The following is a 25,530-nucleotide window of genomic DNA, read 5'->3' as shown; positions in this document are numbered from 1 at the left end:
ATTCTGGCAATTTTCATTTTAAGCCCTCAGCATATTTATCTCCATTGCAAAACATACAAACCTGAGTGACAGAGACAAAAATTAACCCCTAAAGATCCCCAGGATGTGCAATGTCTGTGAGTTCCATGATATACCTTATTTGGTGGTGCTGGAGTCTGAATTGTTGGATGCTTCTAAATCATTCGTTATATTGCAGAAAAAAACACATGAAAACATGCAATTGCTTTCATCCTAACAGGTGTAAAGTCTTTTTAATTTTATATAAACATATAGACAGGCAGACTGATAAATGAATGGAAAGAAAATAACTATAATCCTATCCATAGAGCATTTCTCCACTGTTTATAAGCTCCATTCTTGATTCCAGTTTTCAATTACACACCTACACATTTAAAAACCTCTTGAAACATAAAAAGAAAAATATGGCTACGTAACAGCATCCTCTATGAGAAAATTAGTGACCCCTGGAACTTGAGTCAATGAATCATGTTAATATGAAGTTCACAAATGTTTTTTCAGTCTTAAAATAATCTCTTGTATACATGCTAAGCAAAAAGATAAAAATGAATTTATCTCGTTACATATATATTTCCAGGGAATGAGTCTAGGTAAATGACCTATCACCTGGCATCTCCTCTGATATTACTATAAGATTAGTTTATAGCTCCGGGATGCTTGTTAAGTGAGGGAGAACTATTTACCTTTGGATTTATGAAACTCAATAAGAACTTCGTTCCTTCATCCAAAAAAATGAAAGAATTTGTTTTTCCCTAAATGCCACTCCAATGAAAAGTGGCCTCTTAACTCAGGGAAATTGTTTCTTGGCCTTTAATAAGCACGCAGTTTACTGACAGCCAATTGAGGAGGATTTAAAGACAATTACTCACTTAGAAGTAAAGCTGAATTTTATGTCAAAAATGTGTCCTGTGGAAAAAATGATCCCAGCTGGGTGGCAGCTCTACGTTTTGCTACAGAGCAACACAGAGTGAAAGAGACAAGAGACTGGGCTCAATTCTCTGGGCAGGCAAAACAGCACATCTATTCATTCAAACCACCCTGGTATACCGGTATTCTGCAAAACACAGCAAGTGCTGTGAGCACTAAAGACAGAGATTATGGCTTGCTGTTTATAATAGGATCCTATAAAAGGAATCTTTGTTCTATGATTAACAAATTGCCAGATCTACAGAAACTTTAAATTTGGAGTACAATTGACCCTTGAACAACATGGGGGGAAGGAGTGCTAATTCCCTCCACCCCAGTCAAAAAGCCACATGTAACTTCTGATTCCCAAAAAACGCAATAATTACTGTTGACCAGAAGTTTTACTAGTAACATAAAGTTGATTAACACAAACTTTGTATGTTTTATGTATTACATACTATCTTATAATAAAGGAATCTAGAGAAAAGAAAATGTTATGAAGATAATCATAAGGAAGAGAAAATACATTTATAGTCTATTAAAAAAAATCTGCAATTCAGCCCAAACCCGTGTTGTTCAAGAGTCAACTGGGCATGCTGTCTTGCTACTCACCCATTCTAAATATCCTTCGTTTGCAACTACCAATTAACTTAAAGTTACTGATCACTGTGTACCCTGGCAATTTGCTAGAAACAACACATTATTACAAAAAAAATTTTTAAGACTTGAGAAAGTACATGCATGCAGTATGACATCAGAAGAGTAGAGCCTTTCTAAAACACCTGTGAAGTTGGAGCGGAGACATGTCACTTTTGATTATATTAAATGCAATCATGTCTTCTTTCTAAAAGCAACAATAACGAATAAACTTTTAACATCAGAAATGTTTACTAACAATTCAAGTAAACATTGGCTACATTCTTAGTACAATACAATCTTTGACACAATTACAAACATGTATGCATTTCAAATATTAGCAAATTGCTTCAAAATGCAATTCTCAGAAAGTTTTAGTAATTTATTCACAGTTCAGGATTAGAATGACTGGACTTACAAGGCATGAGGAAGAAATGACCAAATGGCTCAGTTAACTAAACATTCATTTTAAAGAACAGAAACTAAACCAGCAAGGATGATTCTAAAATTTCCAGCTCATGAGCAATATAAACAAATACAAAAAGTTTTATTTAAACAAAAAAATTTCAATCACATAACATTTAAAAAGCTAACAGGATCATTTCTATATTCATTCTGAAAACTAGTATGGTAAGAAAGGTAATTCAAGAATTTCCTAAAATGTTTTCACTAGCCATTATTTATGGTATATTCCCTAACACTTATATCAGCCTATTATAGACCTACAAATTAATATGTTATAACTTTACCATCTTGCTATTTAGGATTTTATTTTAAGCCTGGATATTATTGGCTCAAATCTAATTATTATCAGTCCTATTGGTTACCATGTCACAGATCTGAAGATGTGGTTAAATTAATAAAGCCAAGGAAATACTGATATATTAACAATATTTAAATATTGTGGGAGAAAAATGATTTAAGGGTTATAACTTCCAAATTCGATTCTAACACTAAAAACTAAGCAGTCTGAAATATGCTTTTTTATTGTTTAAAGTTTTACATATAGTATTACATATGTCTCCTTTTTCCCCATTGACCTCCCCCCGGCCACCCCCACCATGAAATATGCTTCTATGGGTAAAACAGTCTATCTAATATCCTGGTATAGAAAAATCTACAAAATGTGTGGATATAAGACTACAATATCTTTCTTTACTGACCATTTCCTTCAATTTCTTTGGCCTTCACAAATTCAATGGGAACTATGAATTCTTTTGAAATAAACACTTTTCAATGACATTGTACTTTTTCAGAAAAATCACTTAGGTTGTATCATACCATAATTAACATTAGTGTTTCCCTTTTATTGTTATAGCATATTCTAATTTAAAAAATAAGAGAAAAAACTAACCCCAAAGGATTTCTTAAAATGTTTGTTAAAGCAAACTTTCAGCTGGTTTTCCTCCCTTTAAGAGTTAACAGAAGAATCAAAGGAACATCACCAAGGAACCAAGAAAAAGGCTCCTTTCCTTCCATCTGCATAATTAACTCAGGCCAAGGGACCTGTATGTGTTCAAAAGGATAAGACAATACCATCTCAGAAGCAATTTTCTAAAAAACTAAAGAAAGAAAATCTGTATTAGCTCCCTTGCCCAACAGCCCCTTCTGCACATTACCCTGTGTCAGTTCCCTTTTAGTAGTACTGATGCTTGTTTTTCACCTTTGCATTTAATGAGAGCTGTTCCTTAGTGAACCGCAGATACAAGGATCTACATATAGCCTGTGGTAACAGCTTACTCTACAAAATGCACTTCACCTCTTCTGAGCATGATATACCCCAAAACTTGGATCATGATTTAAGTGAAATCCACTTATAGCACTTAACATTAAGGGTACTCTCTTACCCTTTCAATGACCCCAGTCTTCACTTGTGATGAGCCTACCTGGAGACAAATGGGCTTTGCTTTTAAGATGCACCTTTCAGTTCCTAGCATAGTGACTTGCCCATAACAGGCTGTTGACATAGTTATAACAAACTAAAATCAGTTAATATTATTTCTCTCTTCTCATTTATTCCTATGGCATAAGTGATTAAAGAAAGATCAAAAAGCTGACTCTGAAGTAACTATCATTTCCTGGGCCCTGTGTTAAATGCTACACAACTCCAGGCCTGAAAAGGGCTTATGGCCTGGCTGGTGTTGCTCAGTGGTTGAGCATTACCAAGAGGTCCCAGGTTCGATTCCCAGTCAGGGCACATGCCCTTTCTATGATACACAAGCAGAATTCTATGCTTCTCTTGCAGAATTCTATGCTTCTCTTGCAGAAAATCTTCATCTCATCAAGAAGTTCAAAAACAGAGAAAGGAATAGACTGGGCTTACATAATTTGCTAAATATCTTACCTTCACAATTTTAAAGTGAAAACTTTTGAAAGAGGACTTAACCAAAACATAAATACCCTTTGCTATAAAATCCCCAAGATGTGGCCAAAAAAGCTCCGTGAAGAAATTACAACTTTTTCAGTATCAAACTCATAGTCTACTCTAAATATTTTAATCTAAATTGTTAAGTTCCATTTCTGGCACTAAGCAGCTAAACTCACCTCAACACCAATGTATTTACATCTTCTTCATTCCTAAATGAACTGAAGGGGCAGAACACAAAAAGTGCAGAGAGAACAATCCCCAGGCAATAATACAGGCACCTCTTTTTTGTGCTTCACTTTATTGTGCTCACAGATGTTATGTTTTTTACAAACTGAAGGCCAGACCCTCAACCAGCAAAAGGATTACGACTCGCCTACTGCAATCCTGGCTTTATTACGGTGGTCAGGAACCAAACCCGCCATATTCCCAAGGTTTGCTTGTACTGAATTTGACGCAATCCTTCATTAATTTCAGTGTAAAGCACATAGTTTTTTCTAAGCATAGCCCACCATATAGAGTCAAATGATTAGTCAATAGACTTGCAAATTTTCCAAACTATTGCAAAGAGCTTCCAGACTCGCAGGAAGGTACTAGTTTTACAGAAGGTAGTGAAGGGACTTTAAATTAATTGCAGGAAATTCTTTGGGACAAAGTTGAAGCAAATTCTGAATATATCAATACTGATTTAATTTGAGACATTTGATGACAACTCTGTGTGGTGACTTCAAAGAACAAGATAAAATATGTCATTCAGCTGTGATTAAAAAACTACAGATACAAGAAAATAAAAACCATTTTTTAAGAGATGAAAAAACAGAGTCGGAAATCCAATAAATATATATTCCATCTTCAAATTTAAAATTATATTGTTAGCTGTCCAAAGCAGCTCAAATTTAGTTTGTGCTATGAAATTATACAAATATTTTCTGTTAAGGGCTGGAGAAAACCAATGCACTACGATACTATTTAGCTTCCTAAACTACCCTGACCTATAGATAACAAACAATAAATGTGAGAGACTAAGATCAACTTAACTTAGGTAGAAATCCCACCAAGAAAAGTTTTTTCTTTTTAAGTACACTAACAAATTTCAAAATAAATCATAGCATCTTGTCTTTATATATAACTTAGCAAAACCGTAATCAAATGTCCAAATACATTGCCACTGGCTTTAGATCTTCTAATAAATGCACTACTCTTTCATTGGTCTGAATGAATAAAAGCATGGTAAAACAAATGCCAATTACTTTTAAAATACACAATCCTCTCAGATTGAAGCAGAGTCCAGAAATCCAACACCCAGCATCTTTTAAAGAAAATGAAAGCTAGCCCTGGCCAGTTTGGCTCAGTGATTAGAATGTCAGCCCAAGGACCAAAGGGTCAGAGGTTTGACTCCCGGTTAAGGGCACGTACCTGGGTTACCAGCTTCTTTTAAAGAAAATGAAAGCTAGCCCTGGCCAGTTTGGCTCAGTGATTAGAATGTCAGCCCAAGGACCAAAGGGTCAGAGGTTTGACTCCCAGTTAAGGGCACGTACCTGGGTTACAGGTTTGATCCCCACCCTGGTCGGGACATGTATGGGAAACAACCCATCAATGTGTGTCTGTCTCACATTGATGTTTTTTTTTCTCTCTCTCTTCCATCCTCTCTCCTTCTCCCTCCTTCTCTCCCTCCTTCTAAAAATCAATGGATAAAAGATCCTCAGGTGATGATTAAAAAAAAGAAAATGAAAGCTAACTGTTTCTGATAATGATTCCATTTTTCAAACTTCCCCACAAATTACTGGAAAAATATGAGGTAATTTCACAAAAAGCACAAATTTAGTGGAATTATAACTGATATATAAATAAGGATTTACCAAAAAAAAAAAAAAAAAAAAGCTTAAAGGAGTGATATTTTAAATCAAGATTTTAAATACAAAAGGTGTCTTGTGTTGCTTAATTGCCCAGAGTTTCAGATGCTCCTCATTCTACTGTTACCGATTTGGCAAGATTCCGGGGGAAATCAACCTGCCAAAAAAAAAAAGGGGGGGTGGGGGACAAGATTAAAGAGATTATACAGATTGGGGGGGTGGTTGTGTTCTATAAGCAAGTTATTTTTGTAAAAACAGAGAACTTATTCATTAACCATCTTTACTATAGACTACAAAGAATCAGATTAGAAAATATAGTCACATAATGTCTCTTTAAAAGTCTTGAAATCAGTTAGGAAAAAGAATCCTAAAGAAGCCAGTTCTGCACAGGAAGAGTCCAGTGATGGCCTCCAGAGGTGGCAGGCCTCCGAGGGGACAGCAAAAGTGTAAGGGCAGGATGTTTTGGTTGTCACAATGACTGGGGGACAAAGAATTGTAAAAGTCCTGAAACCTGTGAGATAGTCCTAAACAAATAATTAGGAAACAGAATAAAAACAGGCAGAGATTCCCTAAGAGGGTAATCTCTAATGTGGCTATAATCTCCAAGATTCCTTTTAAGTTCTATGTTAAGAAAATGTTATGATGTAACCTATAAATTGGGCCAAGTAAATGTAACAGGTGATAGATAGATATTATATATATAGTAGAGGCCCGGTGCACGGATTCATGCACATAGAAAGGAAATTAATTAGAAGGTGGCTGGCAGGAGCAGGACTGGGTGAGACGGGCTGGACACACCCTGGAGCCAACCTCCTGCAGTCCCTCCCTGGCTGGCGCACCTGGGGCAGCACCGGGGCTCAAAGGGCATCTGCGGAGTGAGCGGGGTCCCTCTGGCAGGTGGGGCTCCTCGGCCTGGCCTGTGGGGATCGGGCCAAGACTGGCAGTCCAATATCCCCCGAGGGGTCCCAGAGTGTGAGAGGGCACTCTGCAAAGTTGCTGTCGCTCAGCAGCTCCTGCATTGAGCATCTGCCCCCTGGTGGTCAGTTTGTGTCATAGCTACCGGCCAGCCAGTCAGTCGGCTGGTCACTTAGCCTTTTATATATATAGATGTTATATCTATACTAATAAAAGGGTAATATGCTAATTAGACCAGACGTCTTCCAGATGTCCTCCCACAAAGCGGGAGCGGCTCAGTAGCTGTGAGGGCTGGGGCTCAGGCAGCTGTGAGCTGCAGCGGCTGGCAGTGACAGCAGCAGCAGGGTGATGGGGGTGGCACCTTCCCCCAATTGGCCCAGTTGCCTCCCGCCCAGCGGGGAGCGGGAGTAGGACATCCCCTGAGGACTCCCGGACTGTGAGAGGGGGCAGGCCAGGTTGAGGGAACACCCCTCCCCCCACCCAGTGCATAAATTTTTGTGCACTGGGCCCCTAGTTATATATTTTGTGTGTGTGTGTATATATATATATATAATGGATTTGTCAAATGCTATTGCTAAATATTTAGAAGGAAAACTATTAGAATGTACTCAGGTAAAAAGCCAGCCCCAGATTTCTACAGTGCTCCATCACTTACATCATAGCCTCTCAGCACAGCAAGGTGGAAAGCCAGCAACTGTAAGGGGATCACACTGAGAATGCCTTGCAAGCAGTCCACTGAGTGGGGAACCTTGATTGTTCTTTTAGTGTTGTTAATGGTCTCGGTATCTTCCTTATCACAAATCACCACTGGGCGTCCCTGGGAAAGAAAGCCACATACACAATCACAAGTAAACAAAGAAAGAGCTGTAGCAAGTGAATGTGCAAATTTTACATTCAATAATTCACATGTGGCCTCACTAACACAGACTTATTTAAACTCACAATCCTATATGAGTCAGATTGATCTCATAGTCAAGGAAATTAAAGCTTTGTAGGAGTTAGTAATTTATTTAAGCTCACACAACTAAGAAACACCAAGCTCAATACAGATGCTTCTCTACTTATAAACCCATCATAAGTTGAAAATATAAGCCAAAAATGTATTTAATACACCTAACCTACCAAACATCCTAAACTAAAAGGGAGCAGCATAAGCTAATTAAAGAGGACAGGATTTGGAGAGCCAGACTTTGGTTTTGGTCTTAATTCTGCCTATTGTGAGATCTATGAGCTGGGTCCTGTCAAAACTCTGAGAATCTAATTCCTCACATGTAAACCTCAACATGTTTTGTAAGCTATCTATTGGGCCCTGGTCTATCACTTTAAATGTCATGAAATTCAATTAAGCTTTAATGGCCCAATTCTTAGATTCCCCAAGGTGTCCTCACAGCAGCCCCTGACTTACCTGCCTAGCAACCACCTGCTGAAGAGCATTCTGACACTTGGCATAAGTATGATCTCTCATAATGATCATGATGACAGGCATTAACTTATCCACCAAAGCCAGAGGACCATGCTTCAATTCACCAGCGAGGATGCCTTCAGAGTGCATGTAAGTGATTTCTTTGATTTTCTAATAGAAAAGAACTAGATTAGTCTTCAGTCTCTTTTTCAAAAACCCATTCTTAATTAAGTATTACACAAATATTAGATATCTGAAGTCGCTATTTATCCAAAAGTATTAAAGGACCACCGATCTATAAATATAGCCAACAGGCTAACAGATCATTATTTCTCTAATATCTACAGTGACTAGAAGTTTTAAGACCTACAAGGACTTTTTCAAGATTTAATTTAATTTAAATTTTTTTGTTAATCCTCACCTGAGTATATTTTTTCCATTGCTTTTCAGAGAGAGTGGAAGGGGGTGGGGGAAGAGAGAGAGAAACATCGATGTGAGAGAGACACACATCGACTGACTGCCTCCCACACATGCCTCAACCAGGGGTGGGAAGCAAATCCCCAACCCAGTATGTTCCCTTGACAAAGAATCGAACCCAAGACCCTTAGGTGTGTGGGCTGACATTCTAACCAGGGCTTTTTCAACATTTTAGATTCTCATGAACATACTCATGTAACTGTTCTACTTGGTTAATGTTTGGCCTGAATTAAATCCCACACTTAGAGAACTTAATCTTTATTTCAGTCATATCTGGACAATTAATTAACCAAAGCTACTTGCTAAACCCAAGCTATCATGCTAAAATGTACTCTTCTTTATTTTCACTTTTTCATTAAGTACAAATTGTTACACCTTCTCAGGGCAAACAAACCAGAATGCATAAAAACAAAAGCACTTGTAAAAGTTTCACCTACTTCATTCAAACTAAAAGTATGACTATGTACCAGGTCCATAAGTGAACAGACTGAAATTTTAAGTGAGAAGACTTACTAGTGCCCCTTCAAGACAAGTAGCATAATGATAGCCACGCCCCATTATCAAGACCGACTTCTGATGATAAAGTTCTGTTGCCAGTTTCTGAATTTCATCATCTATACTCAGTACTTCTTTAATCAAATCTGTTAAGAAGTAACATTATAAACTGTTGAACAAAAATAGACAGAGGCTAAGAAGCATTGAACAGACTGTCAAACTACAGCGGGAAGGTAGGGGAGGGTTGGGGGGTAGGAGATCAACCGAGGGACTTGCATGCACGCATATAAGCACAACCAACAGATGCAAGACACTGCGGGGGCAAGGGGGTGGTGAAGGCAAGTGCCAGGGGGTAGGGGAGGCCCGGGGGAGGTCAATGGGGGGGAAAAAAGGAGACATATGTACTACTATTTGTAATACCTTAAACAATAAAATAAAATAAAAATAAAAAAAGAAGTAACATTAGCAACATCTATGAAAAAGGATAATTAACCAAACCAATATAAAACCAATAATATACTAGTAGCAACTGACAAAAGACCAGTGTTTCTATTCCCTTGTGATATCAGAGAGGAATTTTTAAATACAAAGGTGCAAAAGTAGAAAGATTTATTGACTAAACAGCTAGAAGCCACAGCTTCAAGTACAAGAAGAAAATGACACCCATTACTGGCTCCCTTAGACAACAAAAGTGTAGTATAAGAGCATCTTCGTACCAGGCAGCCGCTTCAGTCCAAGCATGATCTCTTTGCGTCTCTCTTGCATGGAAATCCTGTCATCACACATCATAAGGGCAAACATCACAAGGGATACAAACTGGCTGGTGTAAGCCTAAAATACCACAAAAAAGCAGTTGTATTTTAAGAACTTAGAATTTTTCATTTAAAAAATATGCAAACACATTCCCACTGGTTTTATAAGCATATATTGTCCATTTTCTTTTTTTTAAATCTTCACTCAAGGACATGCTACTGATTTTATGGAGAGAAGGAGTAAGAAAGAGGGGGAGGGGAGAAGAATAAAGAGGAAGGGGGAGGGAGAAAAACATGGATGTGAAAGAGAAACATCGATTGGTTGCTGGCAAGGATGTGGAGAAAAAGGAATCCTAGTACACTGTTGGTGGGAATGCAGACCGGTACAACCACTATGGAAAACAGTGTGGAGTTTCCTCAAAAAATTAAAAATGGAACTGCCATTTGATCCATAGGAATAATTACATTAATAACATGCTATTAATAACTTTTGTGAATACTGCCTTCTAATCTCTACTATGTTTTTCCTTTTTATTGTTTAGAAAATTAATTCTTAGTAGGTATAATTTTATAACTTGCTTTTATTTTTGACATAATAAATACTTTCCCAAGACAGAATGCTTTCTTTCTTACTTACTAGTGTGTAATTATCTTAAGGAACTTTTTCCATCTCTTTAGGCCTCAGATGGCCCATCTGTTAAAAGTGCACAATACTTAGAAGATAATCATGAGAATAAATGAGACAAGTATAAATCAATCAACATAATGTCTGACATATAGGCTAAAAACAAACTTTTTATTGATGAAAGCTTGAGCTAAGACTTTAATTCAAAAACATTTTTTTCTTAACTACAGACTTGTGAATATTTTAAAACTTGCATTCATGCTGCCGGGACTATTTTTATTCCCATTAGCTGTATATAAATGTAAGATATGACTGTTTTTTCACATTCTTTACAATACTGAGAATTATCCTTTTAACAATTTTCTACCATTGACTGATAGACAATGGACTCTTTCTACTCCTTTACCATATACATCTTGAATCTAAAAAAATTAAGATTTTTATTCATGCTTGTTAGCCATTTATGTTTCTTCTTTTAAGGATTAACTTCATTGTTCTTCACTTATTTTCAACTTTGGCCTTTTTTTCCTTTTAAGTGGGTCGTGCCCTAGCCAGTTTGGCTCAATGGATAGAGCGTCAGCCTGTGGACTAAAGGGTCCTGGGTTCAATTATGGTCAAGGGCACATGCCCAGGTTTCGAGCTCGATCCCCAGAAGGGGGCAGCCAATCATCGATTCTCTCTTGTCACTGATGTTTCTATCCCTCTCTCCCTCTCCCTTCCTCTCTGAAATCAATAAAAATATATTCTTTTAAAAAAGTTGGCTATAAGGTCTTTACTGTTATGTATCAAATACTTTTTCGCAGTTTGGTTTAACCTTTTATAATGGTGTTTACTGACACAGAAGTTTCATTTTTTTAAAACTCTTATGTAGTACTTTTAAATTTAAAGTCCTTTCATTCTAACATCAGTTAAGTATTATTATATTTTCTTAATTCTATTGTTATCATTGTCCCATATTATTTGGCTTTTTTTTTTTTTTTTACTTTCAACATTTCATTTATTTGGCTTTTTTAAAGTATATTTTTATTGATTTCAGAAAGAAAGGGAGAGGGAGAGATAGAAATATCAATGATGAGAATCACTGATTGACTGCCTCCTGCATGCCCCCTACTGGGGATCCGGGCATGTACCCCTGACTGGAATCAAACCTGGGACCCTTCAGTCCACAGGCAGTCTATCTACTGAGCCAAACTAGCCAGAGCCCATTTTATTTGACTTTTTCACTTCATTTTTAAACCACCTGAAATTAATTTTAGTACAAAGTGTTAACTTATGTTTTTCTATTTTTATAAATAACCAATTTTCCCTTCATTTCAATTTCACCCCACCCTTTCTCTACTAGTTTGAGATATTCATTTAATGTACTGGAGTTATGTTGCAGGACTATTGATTCCGTCTCACATATCTGTCATTTTTTACAAAATAATCTTCCCATCCAGAAATATGGCATTCCATCAATTTGTGTTAGGAATTTAAAAGTCTATAAAGTTATACAGTTACCATCTATATTCAACAAATATTTATGGAGCACCTTACACATTTCTTGGTAAAATTATTTAAAGTGTTTTTTATAGCCATTGAAAATAGAATCCCCCTCCAAACACACACATTTATATCATTTTTAAGTAGTCACTACTTTAAAAAGTTTATAAAGAAAGTATTTTTGTATATGTCTTATATAAAGCACTGAGAAATATTTTACTTGATATTCTTGAGCTCTATACAGGCAGTCAATCATATCAATTGCAACTAAGGAGAATTTTATTTCTCCTTTCCCATTGTTTTACTTATTTTTTCCTATTAAACTGGATAGAACTCCTAGAACTGGGATAGCAAATATGTTTCACAGAGAGCCAATCCTAACTCATTGTACTCACAGTGAAACATCATGTTGAAAAAGATTCTAGTCTAAGGCCACCTTTTTTACTTCCCAGTAATACAGATAAAATCCTAGGAAGATTCCAGAAGAACAGCAAGGGCCCTCTAAGGTGAAGGTCCTGAAGCTTTTCGTTTTGCAGTTCCTTCATTCACTTTTCTCTATTACTTAACTCCATTGCTTTATTGAGTTTCCTTTTTCTAACTTCTTTAGTTAAATACTTAATTCATTTTTTAAAGATAAGCATTTAATGCTATGAATTTACCTCTAATTATAAATTTGGCCACACTCTCTAAACTTTTACTCACAATGTTCATTATCATTATTTCTTCTAAGCCTTTTAAAATAGTAGTTCTGATATCATTTTAACTCAACAGTTATTTAGAGGAATGTTTTAATGTTTCAGGTATTTGAGGTTTTTACCGACACATTTATTATTAAATCACTAGGATTACTGTGGTGTGATCAGCTATAATGTTATCCATAACTTTAACTTTAGAAAATTTATGTTAAGTGTTTTTTTGTATGTGGATTATATGCTGACTTTCTGTTACTCTTCTCTGGATAAGGAATCACTTCATTAGTGAATATTTTCCTGTCAGAATGTGGATATTGAGCTTCCAATATAACAAAATCAGTCTACCAATGCTCCTTACCTTCCCAATAGTTCAATGAAATTCCTTACTTCCTCTTAGTAGACCTCCCAGCTATCAGCTGCTCAGATATTCCTCCACAGACAGCTACCTGTCCCTGTGCTGCTATGAATTCTACTGATACACTGGGATTTTTTTTTCTCTATAGCACTAAAGTGGATTTGCAGTTCTTTGCCTCCAGCACATCTATATTCTAAATTTCAGTTCCTTCCAGTCTACCTCTTCCTACTGAAGTTTACTTTACAATAAGCCAATTAATCACAAATTATATTATCAGGACAGAGGGAGAGACCCAGTATCCTGGATGCCTGGGATACCTAATTGTTTCTAATCCAAACTGATCAGATAATGAGTATTTCAGTTTCTCTATACCATAACTAAAAATGTTATTCTCTAGAGTAATGTTTCTTTGTTTGGACCTGAAACATCTAAACACTGGTTTTCAAGTACAAATATTAAACAGAATAATCTTAATGCACCTATTTTTCCATTGAATTCCTATCACAGCTTAATTTCAGTTTCATGTTTTTCATTTCCTCAATAACTACCAGGAAACCAATTATGAGAAAAATAAGTTATACCTCACATTTTGAATTTATTGAGGTTTGAAAGAATTTACCAGAAAAATGTTGACTCTGAACTTTTAAACTTGGTTTTACTTTTTACTCAGCCAAAAATAAAATTATATTGGTTTATTTTTTTAAATCAACAAAAGTCAGTATGGTGGTGAAATTCTAAACACCTACAATAACATACAAAATCACTGAACCTGTACATTTATACCCATCAATTCCTACAGATATATCAAATTATCTATGGTATGATACTATGAGAAAGTTAGTAATATCTTTCTAACCCTAACAGTTTCTCAGGCAAAGCTGGGAATTCATAATCAAGATTACAGTATTCTTGTGCTAGCTCCATCACAAGGCCCCCAATGATGAGCTTCTTTGATCATCCATTAACATATTTGCCATTCAGAAATGGTCTATGACTAAACTTTTCAAGATTGTCTAAGGCTATTAAAGAACACAAAATTACTTTAGAATCCAAGAAAAATTAAATGAGACTAAATTACCATACTTATTAATATTTTTAAAGGAGTTATTTTATTAAAGAAATTAAAGTATGTACTATAAAAAGATACTTATTTTCTTATGTAAGATGTAACCACTAGGGGAAACTGTGTGAAGAGTACATGGACTTCTCTGTACTATCTTTACAACTTCCTATAAAGCTAGTGATTTCAATATAAAAAGTTTTTTTTAAAAAAAGGACTTACAGCCGAAACCGGTTTGGCTCAATGGATAGAGCGTTGGCCTGCGGACTGGGGGGTCCCAGGTTCGATTCCGGTCAAGGGCATGTACCTGGGTTGCAGGCACATCCCCAGTGGGAGATGTGCAGGAGGCAGCTGATCGATGTTTCTCTCTCATCGATGTTTCTAGCTCTCTGTCTCTCTCCCTTCCTCTCTGTAAAAAATCAATAAAATATATTAAAAAAATAAAAATAAAAAAATAAAAAATAAAAAAGGACTTACAAAAAAAGAACCACTGATATAAATAACATGAATAAATCTCAAAAACCTCATGTTAAATGAAAGAAGCCAGCTATAAATGACATGTATTATATAATTCCCTTTTTAAGAACCTTCTAGAAATGATATAAAAGAATACAATAGTAGTTGTCTGAGGTTAAGGGGTAGAAATGAGGACTGACTATACCGGGCACAAAGAAACTTTTTCAAGTGAGTAAGTATTCTAAAATTGGACTGTGATGATAGTTACAGATCCAAATTTACTAAAACTATACATTTAATAACTGGTGAGTGTTATTTATAATATGAAAATTATATTTCAATAAAGCTATAGAAAAAAGGTTAAAAGTAAAATCTAGGTAATGGTATATGAATTGTTAATGTAAAATTTTTTTAACTCTGCTGTATGTTTGAAAATTATTGTAACAAAATGTTGAGCAAAATTAAAGTTTTCATAAGCTATACAATTAGAAATTTTAAAAAAGTTGTATTTCCCATGGCAACTTACAGTTTAAGAAAGATTATAATAAAAAGTAAGTCAACAAAATAGCATCCATTCAATCGATGGATGTACGTATACCACATGAACCCCTTGTTTCACAATGCATTGTGAATAAAAGGGCCCTGGGATTCCAATCCCCAATCAAAGCTATCCAGAAATCCACAAGCTCCTGTTTAGAGCAGTTGGTTATTTATTCAGGCACAAACTGGAAACCCAAGCACAAATATCTTACATGTTTTAATTATCACACAGAGAAAATTCAGGTTTCAGCTTTCTATAAAGTATAGTGTTGGCAGTATCCAAGTAACCAACAAACACTCATCAGAGTTTTTACATAAGAAGAATGAATTTTCCACAAAAATATTCTCCATGAGGTTCTTTAAAAGAAAAAAATATTTAAATGTGGTTATGTATGTTAATATCATCTTTCACACGCCTTTCATTAGAATCAAATCCACCAATACCTAGCCATCTTACCAGACAATCAGCAAGAAATACTGAACTTAAGCAGAAAATTAGACAACTGAAATTTTGTAATCATAAAAGTAATACATTTGTGGAGAGAGAACATCTTTGCATATATAAACTTTCTAAGATTCCTATTTTTATTAACATATTATGCACATCCCAATTTCAAAGAGCAAAGTAGTCTCACTAGGCCTTAAAAAAATGAGGGTGCTTTTAAATCTCCACGAATGTAGTATCTAAAGAAAAACAGACATTTATATAATACTCACTTTTATTTCTTTAATTTCCAAATTCTATACTAAAGGTGTACTCTTCTTTACAAGCTTTCAAAGATAGTATGTATATTTTGGCATATTTATTAGAAACTATAAATATGTAAATAAAATTTCAAAAATTATTAGAATTAAACTGAATGTTTCTAATCTGTTATTTTTCTAATTCCCTACTATATATAATAAAAGAAGGGAACATTATACTTACCTATGTACCTGGCAGGAGGATATAAGTGATGAATGGGGATAGTAGCAGAGACCTTTTCAAAACGGACTTATGTTATATACATTTGTCCTTTCAAATTCTTAATATGGAAGTGATGAAGGGGACAAGTGTTTTATCTATTGTTGACCCTTAAGTCTTACAATAATTAGTAAACTCTGAGTTCTATAAGTGCTAACAAGTTAAATACAAGATATGGATTAGTCTATTTCACCAACACTATGATTAAATAATTACATAAGAACTAAGTCAAGAATTTACCTTTGTGCTGGCCACGCCAATCTCGGGCCCAGCATTAATGTGAACTCCACAGTCTGTCTCCCTTGATATGGAACTGCCGACAGTGTTGGTGATCCCCACAGTTAAAGCTCCTCTCTCCTTGCAGTACCGAAGACCCATCAGGGTATCTGCTGTCTCACCTGTGTATAAAGGAAGACAAAAGTAACACATACAGCAGTTAATAAATGCTTTTTTAGATGTAAAAACAAAAAACTGACTACACTTTCAACAAAAAATCATTCGTTTTAAATAAAATTTAAAATATGCACTTAAAATAATAAATTAGCAAAACTTTAACAGGATCCTACTTTTTAGGATCTCCTTTCCTTCTTTGTCTTTGGAAATTCAGCTCTCTGAGTGTAAAACGTGTTTATTTTACTAATTCATTAAGAATCACATATCAAAATAAATCTCTATTTGCCATTTGCAATATCATTTTATCTTTAAATATCAATTTTTGCCAAGATAATTCTTAGAAAGAATGACTTTCCTTTTCGCCAAGTCTTTAAAATTAGCATACCTGACTGACTAATAAAAAAGCAAACATCATCTCGAAAAACTGGCGTGTTTCTATCCAGGAAATCACTGGCTAGCTCCACCATAACCGGCAACTCAGTCAGCTCTTCAAGAACTTGACGTGTCTGTAAAGAAAAAATTATTTGGTCAAACAACTTTACTTCAAATACTCTTTTTCACTGGCCTTCTTTGGCCTCAATGTATAGTTTTCACTTTTCTGATTATAAAAATGAAACATGTGCATTGTTAGAAAATATAAACAATACAGATTAAAGCACAAAAAAAAAATAATCAAAATTTCACCATGCAGGGAAAAGCACATGTATAAAATGTTTTGAGAAGCAGCAAAAGCACTGTTCTGAATTAGCTTGTATGTTATCTCTAACTTCCCAATTCTAATCTTTAAATGATGATTCATAAAATGCCAAGTCAGAGAAATTCCAAATAAGATAAACACCCAGTGAAAAATTAAACACTTCAAAAATACTACATATTCATAAGTAGTACCATTCCAAAAAAAAAGTCAATACACTTCAGAAATCTAGTTTGAAAAAAAGCTCACTACTTTCAAATTTTGTAGTATGGAAAGTAAAGTAGGAGGTAGTATGCTTTTGCTCAAAGAGCACCTTAAAATTCATTTTAATTAAATTCCTTTTACTCTAAACATCAAAAAGTTAAAAACAATAGAAAAGTAAAATTTTAGGCCCTTCAGTCGCATACATTTAGTTGCCTTAATAATAACTATGTAGATCACCTACTTATTTAGGTAAGTGGCCCTACCCATCTTTTGTCCCATCTCTGCATTCCTCCTCCTTCACAGAAGTGAAAAACTGTAAAGGTTTCCTTACTTCATATCCCTTTAACTTTCTTGCCACAAATGTGAACTAAATCATTTTGTTCTATAACTTTGGTTGGCCACTTTTTAAAAATGTTATAACATCATGTACAGAAAGTCTTCGAGGATAAAATGTTCCTATTTTTAACTAACTTTTTTCCATTGATGTATTAAATTTACTAATCCTATATAATAAAAGGGTAATATGCAAATCGACCAAACAACGGAAGGACCAGTCGCTATAATGTGCACTGACCACCAGGGGGCAGACGCTCAATGCAGGAGCTGCCCCCTAGTGGTCATTAAGCTTCCACAGGGGGAGCGCCTTTCAGCCAGAAGCGTGGTGAGCGCAGCAGCGGTGGCAGGAGCCTCTCCTGCCTCTGCAGCAGCGCTAAGGATGTCCTATTGACACCCTTTAGCCCGCTCCTCAGGGGGAGCGGGCCTAAGCCGTCAGTCGGACACCCCCCAAGGGCTCCCAGACTGCAAGAGGGTGCAGGCCGGGCTGAGGGACACCCCCCACCAAGTGCACAAATCTTGTGCATTGGGCCTCTAGTTTTACATAAATGTCTGACACTAAAATGCTAAATATTTTCCCTCAAACATAAATCAAACTTTCCTGCTCCAGTTTACAATGTAAATGTTATACTGAAATTATACTCTTCAAAATTAAAAGAGAAAGATACAAATCTGGCAACTTACCAAATATTTAAAAACTAGAGGCCTAGTGCACGGATTCGTGGACTGGTGGGTCCCTCATACCTGTGCACAATCGATCGAGGCTGGGGAGGGACTGCGGGAGGGCTTCAGGGTATGTCTGGCCCATCTCGCCCAGTCCTGATCGACCAGACCCCAGAAGCAAGCTAACCTACCGGTCAGAGCATCTGCCCCCGGTGGTCAGTGTGCATCATAGCTACCAGTAAAATGGTCGTTTAGGTTTTTATATATAGACTAGAGGCCCAATGCACGGATTCGTGCACTGGTGGGGGGCATGGCCTGCAGGAGCAGCCATTCATCCCAGTCAGCCAAGCGGCACTCCCACTGTGGGAGCACACTGACCACCAGGGGGCAGCTCCTGCATTGAGCGTCTGCCCCCTGGTGGTCAGTGCGCGTCATAGGGACTAGTCGACCGGTCGTTCTGCTGTTCGGTCGCTGGGCTTTTATATATATAGATAATACACCTCAGAAAGTAATCTGAAGGTATATTTGTGCTAATAGTTTGTTCTTTCAATAGAAGCAATTCTTTAGAAATAGACAGAATGACATATTTTCATCATAAGAGACTAATTTAATGTTAAATTCCATTGCATGCCACTGGAAAAACCCAAGACAATAAACATTTTGAAAAGCAATCTATACTTAGAATGATTTTAGTTAATTGTTATTGTTCAGGATACACAATATATACTAAAAAAGCAATTATGCAAATGTGTCATTCACATTTGACACCACCAAAAACAAACAAAAACCTACATAGAATTAATGATATGATTTTATACTAGAGGCCCGGTGCACAAAATTTGTGCACGGGGGTGTGTGTGTCCCTCAGCCCAGCCTGCACCCTCTCCAATCTGGGACATCCCCTCTCACAATCCAGGACTGCTGGCTCCCAACCGCTCGCCTGCCTGCCTGCCTGCCTGATTGCCCCTAACCGCTTCCGCCTGCCAGCCTGATCACCCCCTAACCACTCCCCTGCCAGCCTGATCGACACCTAACTGCTCCCCTGCTGGCCCGATTGCCCCTAACTACCCTCCCTGCTGGCCTGGTTCCCAACTACCTTCCCCTGCAGGCCTGGTCCCCCCAACTTCCCTCCCCTGCAGGCCTGGTCCCCCCAACTGCCCTCCCCTGCAGGCCTGGCCCCTCCCAACTGCCCTCCCCTGCCAAGCATCTTGTGTCCATATGGGGGTGGCCATATTGTGTATTGGAGTGATGGTCAATTTGCATATTACTCTTTTATTAGATAGGATGATAAACCATGAGATTGCTAATGTTAGTTAACTATAGTAGTCTCAGCATCCACAAAAACAAAACATAGCCCAAGCTGGTTTGTCTATGTTTTGTTTTTGTGGCTAGAGTGTCAGCCTGCAGACTGAAGGGTCCTGGGATTGATTCCAGTGAAGGGCACATGCCTAGGTTGCGGGCTCGATCCCCAAAAGGGGGCATGCAGGAGGCAGTCGATCAATGATTCTCTCTCATCATTGTTTTTCTCTCTCTCTCCCTCTCCCTTCCTCTCTGAATCAATAAAAAAATATTTTTTTTTAAAAATAGATTAAATCTTCTCAAATTTCAGAGTTAGAAAAGCCTAACAGAGCATATAACTTCTGCTCCAAAATTCAAACTTAGCATTAGATACAACATTTACTCAAATTTTTAATTTCTGAATAATGGGCTTATTCAGTAATAGACCTAAACCACCACTAAATTAACCAATCCCTTAATTTACACTATCGTCTTTAATTCATTCTTTCTTTCCCATGCTCAAAACCATCACTTTTTTACAACTCTTCCCTTTGATACTGCAGACTTTCCTTTTTAGGACTATGTAATTTCTTTTTTAACACATTGCGTACCGCATAGAAATTTCTAAGACATACGCCAGGGACCGCACATTTTTGGGCAAACTGCACGTTATTTAAATCATCATAATGCACTTTAGGTGTTGTTTTCAATAATTGTAACATTTTTATTTACAAAAACAATTAAACAATTAAAATTCCTAGTACTTTTTTAACGTATGGTACTGCGTAAAACATTTTCCTCTATGAAGAGGGACCAAACAAAATTTACATAAGTATCTAGATTCGCTCCTTTTTCCATGGGCGTGAAAAACAAGAACACTCGTGAGCAGTCCTTAACAGATGGCGCACGAAACACGAGAAAACTCCTGAGCGGTACGAAATGTGTTAAGAGAAGAGTAAAGCCTGCTGAAATTCAAGGTCTGGGTGATTAGCTAGTTTTAAATCACTAAATAACTAGCTCCCACAGGTGTAGACAACAAATATTTATGCCCCAGCAAATAAAAAATTACTATGTCATGAACTTTAAGAATCATCCTCAAAGTAGCAACTGTGTATGAAAGGGTCTTCTGTACTTATGGGAGCTGATATCAGCGCACATAAACTACACATGGATCTGATTTATTGGAGTAAAAAAGATTGTTATATTCCTAAGCTTGTGCACTGACAACAACACACTTCTTTAATATAAAATTGCAGCTTCCAAAATAACAGTTTAAAGAACAAAGTCTGACATAAGGCAGACTTCCTTTCTCTGTAGAAACCTGCTTGCCAAGTAAAATCCTGGTGAGGTTCACCCATGGTACCAGCCATCTCATCTGTCAGGGGTAAGTGAACAATGAGAAGCAAAACTCAATGGCTGCTCTTGTAGAAGTAGGCATGTGCACTAGACCACAAGGCTAAGATGGTGCAAACTTTCCCTCTCTTTGCCTTTCACTAACGAAGTCATTTGCAGGCATTCTAAGATCCTTTCTAAAGCAGATCTTCTATTAATAAATAATTCCAAGGATCTATTAAAATTTCTGCCCCCAACCTTCTTGATTTTTGTCATGCAAACTGAAAATATAACATGATGTTTTAACAAAGGAGAGTTTTACATGGTGTGTTACTGGAGGTACTATTTGTTTGCAGATATCTTCTGATACCAAACATATTACAATTAAGATTTTAAGAAGCTACTTACTGCTACACCAGCATGATAACTTGTTCCACAAGCAATAAGAATCAAGCGCCGGCACCTCTGGATCTCCTTAATGTGATCCTTCAAACCGCCCAAATTCACTGAAATAAAAGTTCATGTATATAATTATTTAGGAAAGAACCATATGAAACAAGCAATCATTTTTGATAAGTGCCCACTACCAATCTGGGAAGCAACAGAATTTTAAAGAATTTGTATTCCTCTGAGGAACTCTTATAGAAGTAGGCATGTGCACTATCCACTGAGCCAAACTGGCTAGGGCTCCTCTCAGTCTTTGCCATCTCATGCACCTAATGTTAGAGTCATCCTCATTGCTCCTATCCCTTCTCCACATCCACTCCACCAGCAAGTCCTAGGAACTCCACCTAGGAGTTCTCTGTAATTCGGTTGTTTTCTTTTTTTTTTTTTTCTCCTTAGGTCCCTATTTGTTGAAAAGTAATTAAAATAAGGCACAACTTAACTGGTTCCCCAGATTTGTAACTAGCCTTATTCAGCTCCCTACCACATGTCCACACTACTACAGTATGTATCACACTTTAACTTGTTTGGTCAATTTTACATTCCTTCTTTTTTTTTTTAATATATTTTATTGATTTTTTTAGAGAGGAAGGGAGAGGGATAGAGAGTTAGAAACATCGATAGAGAGAAACATCGATCAGCTGCCTCCTGCACCCGCGCTCCCCCCCCCCCCCCCACCACGGGGATGTGCCCGCAACCAAGGTACATGCCCCTGACTAGAATCAAACCTGGGACCTCTCAGTCCATAGGCCGATGCTCTATCCACTGAGCCAAACCGGTCAGGGCCATTCCTTTCTTTAGATTAAAAGTTATCTTAAAGGCAAAACTATATGGACACGGTAGATGCTGATGTCTGGAGGTGGGGAAGTTGCTGATTACAAAGGACACAAGGAGTTTTTAGGGTAATGGAACTGTGCTATGTCTTCATTGTTGTAGAGGTCAGCATTATGAGCATGTTATGGAAGTTTTGTTGAAACTCACTGAATTATACAATAAGAACAATAAATTTTATTATATCTACACTAATAAAAGGGTAATATGCTAATTAGACCAGATAGCCCGGACATCTTCCGGACGTCTTTCCTGACAAAGCCGGGGCCCCGGGCGAAGCCGCCCAGCGTCCCAGGTGCCTGCGGCTGGCCCAGGCTTAGCTGGCCCGGGTCCCGGGTGCCTGCAGCCAGCCAGAGGGAGGGAAGCCTGGGTCCTGGGTGCAGGGGCCAAGGCAGAGGCGGTTAGGGGCAATCGGGCAGGCAGGCGAGCAGTTAGAGGTGATCAGGCAGGTAGGCAGAGACAGCTAGGGGTGATCAGGCAGGTAGGTGAGCAGTTAGGGACGATCAGGCAGGCAGGCAGGCGAGCAGTTAGGAGCCAGTGGTCCCGGACTGCAAGAGGGATGTCCGACTGCCGGTTTGCGGGATCGGCTCTAAACCGGCAGTCGGACATCCCCCGAGGGGTCTCGTGGATTGCAAGAGGTGCAGGCCCAGTCTGAAAGACCCCCCCCTCCCCCCCGTGCATGAATTTCATGCACTGGGCCTCTAGTATCTCTATAAGCCTGCATGGGGGAAAAATAACTTAGTTATATTCATTTCTCCTACGGTACCCAGAACAGTGCTCTGAACATAATATAAACCCACTCTCCTCTCAGTCTTTTTTTTTTTAAGTTATTTTATTTTATCTTTAGTTAATCCTCACCCGAGGATATTTTTCAATTGATTTTTAGAGAGAATGGAAGGGAGGGGAAGAGACAGAGAGAGAAACATTGATGTGAGAGACACATTAATTGCCTCCTGCACACATCCCCACCCGGGGCTGGGGATTGAGCCTGCAACTGAGGTATGTGCCCTTAACCGGATTCAAACCCAGGATCCTTTCAGTCCAAGGGCCGAAGCTCTATCGACTAAGCCAAACTGGCTAGGGCTCCTCTCAGTCTTTGCCATCTCATGCACCTAATGTCAGAATCATCCTCATCGCTCCTATCCCTTCTCCACATCCACTCCACCAGCAAGTCTTAGGTGCTCTACCTTCAAATTATATCTCTACTGCCATCACCCCAGTCCAACATTTCTCCCCTCGATGGGACCATTCTAACTATTCTCTCTTCAGTTTTCCACTTCCACTTGGCCTGGTCTCCACACACAGCCAAAATAACCTTTTAAGTGATTCTTTAAAAACATGAATCTGATATTAAAAGCCTCTTGATGAGTCTGTCCTCCTTCTATGTATATATTCTTCTAAGAGTACCTTGTCTATGAACAATTCTACACAAGGCTGGTTTTCTACCTGTGAGAAATTTTCATTCAAGAATCATTCAAGTATTGAACTAATATTTCCTGAGCACCCACCAAGTGAACATACTGTCCAAGGCTATACTGTGTGGCAACCAGAGCTCTCAGACAGTTCAGACTCTGGCTGAGGAGACAGATGTGCACACCCAGGCAGCATCCTCCTGCATATGACCCACCATCCATCTGCCTACTTTGTCCCTGTTCTTCATCTCCCCACCATTTTTTCTACCTTAATTGGCTAAAATATGGAACTAAGGTATATGTTTTTACTTATCTTTTTTAATAATTTTATGTTCTTCCTTTATAGTATTTATTTTTAAAAATTAGTAAAGTGGGAAATAAAGTAACAAAAAGGTTCCCTGGCTTCCCAAATATCTTAGAATAGAATCCAAACCCCTTAATATGGCCTTCAAGTTTCTACATGCCCTGTCTCCTGCTTAACTCTGACCTAATCTCCTCATACTTCCCCTCTCACCCAGGCCACACCAGCCAAACTGACCCTCTGGTTATTCCTGCACTAGACCAAGCCTATTCGTGTACTTCTGCCTACAATGTTCTTCCACTGACCTTGGCATGTAGCAAAAATGTTTGGGAAGAAAGGAAATAACACTAAGAGGTTGGGTAAAGGTTGCACAAAGGCAAATCAGTTTGGAGATGACTCAGTATAAAAGCAGACATACTGTCAAAGAGACTTGTATTTCAGATTATGATCAAGAATGACAGGGATGCCTTGCCAGTGAGGCTCAGTGGTTGAGTGTCAACCTATGAACCAGGAGGTCACGATTTGATTTCCGGTCAGGGCACATGCCCAGGATCCCCATTGTGGGGCGTGCAGGAGCCAGTCAATCAATGATCCTCTCGCATTACTGATGTTTCTATCTGTCTCTCCCTCTTCCTTCCTCTAGGAATCAATAAGAATATATTAAACAAACAAAAAAAGATGACTGGCAGCCATATATTCTATAAGGCTATCGAGGACAATGAACTTTCAGGCTGTCAATGCCAACCCCCAGACTTTGAAATAAAAAAATAATTGATATGTAATTACCAGTATAGTCATCAAAGTTGACTCTTCCTCTCATTGTGTTCACAACTGACTCTGGCTGCTCAAAAATTTCCTTCTGCATAAATGAACTGAAGTTGCCTAAAGGAATATAAATTATATCGTTAAAACAAACAAACAAAAAATAAGCCAAAGAATAACAAATTTGTACAAAACTGAAAATCTATCTCCTTTGACATAATCTTAGTAAATGAAATGAAACAAAAGGTCATGCCATTGAGGACAATGTTCATATATGACATTCTACTCTATGTGAAGAAAAATGAACAAGGAGAAAGAATCATGTAAAATATGCAGTTACAGATAAACAGGGGAGTGGGACAAGCTTAAGTTTTGGATTCAAACCTAGGTTTGAATCAAGGATATTATTAGCTAAGAGACCCTGGGGAAATACCTTAATCTGTAAATTAAGAACAGCAACTACTTCATAGCATTGTAGCATGGACATATACAGACTTGACACATAGCTATTACATAGTGTTACTTTTTATTCCCACTACAACCCCACCAGAAAGGAGAATAAAAGCCTTAGTCACAATAATTATCTCTAATAATAAAAATGTAATATGCTAATTAGACTGGAAGTCTTTCAGGACACCCGGGTCCCAGGTGCCTGCCGGCGGCTGGTGGGAAGCCCAGGTCCCGAGTGCCAGAGGGAAGCTGGTGCCAGCAGCCGGGGGAAGGAAGGCCTACTCTTGCATGAATTTTGTGCATCAAGCCTCTAGTAATAGATAAGAGCAGCAAACATTACGTAGGGTTCATTAAGTGTGTCAGGCACTATTCTAAGGGCTTTACATGTATTGGCTCTCTTAATCCTTAATGAGGTAGAACCTATTATCCTCACTTTATAT

At 37.7% G+C, this 25,530-nt stretch overlaps 1 protein-coding gene across 2 annotated transcripts in view; it reads right to left on the bottom strand.

The window, feature by feature from the left end:
* Positions 1-220: 220 nt before the first annotated feature.
* The window catches only part of GFPT1 (glutamine--fructose-6-phosphate transaminase 1), a 63,052-nt gene continuing 37,742 nt past the window's right edge, over positions 221-25,530 (bottom strand). For both annotated transcript variants that reach the window (XM_006092976.3, XM_023757445.1), the window contains 9 exons: positions 24,665-24,760; positions 21,299-21,396; positions 16,772-16,892; positions 16,234-16,391; positions 9,784-9,898; positions 9,086-9,213; positions 8,099-8,266; positions 7,349-7,510; positions 221-5,935 (listed from right to left, as the gene is read on the bottom strand). In XM_006092976.3, the coding sequence (XP_006093038.1) occupies positions 5,891-5,935; positions 7,349-7,510; positions 8,099-8,266; positions 9,086-9,213; positions 9,784-9,898; positions 16,234-16,391; positions 16,772-16,892; positions 21,299-21,396; positions 24,665-24,760 (1,091 nt within the window). In that variant the 3' untranslated portion in view covers positions 221-5,890. The remainder of the gene's footprint in view (positions 5,936-7,348; positions 7,511-8,098; positions 8,267-9,085; positions 9,214-9,783; positions 9,899-16,233; positions 16,392-16,771; positions 16,893-21,298; positions 21,397-24,664; positions 24,761-25,530) is intronic.

Source organism: Myotis lucifugus, unplaced genomic scaffold (assembly GCF_000147115.1).
Source record: "Myotis lucifugus unplaced genomic scaffold, Myoluc2.0 scaffold_108, whole genome shotgun sequence".
Lineage (NCBI taxonomy): Eukaryota > Metazoa > Chordata > Mammalia > Chiroptera > Vespertilionidae > Myotis > Myotis lucifugus.
This window is presented reverse-complemented; position numbering and strand designations above follow the sequence as displayed.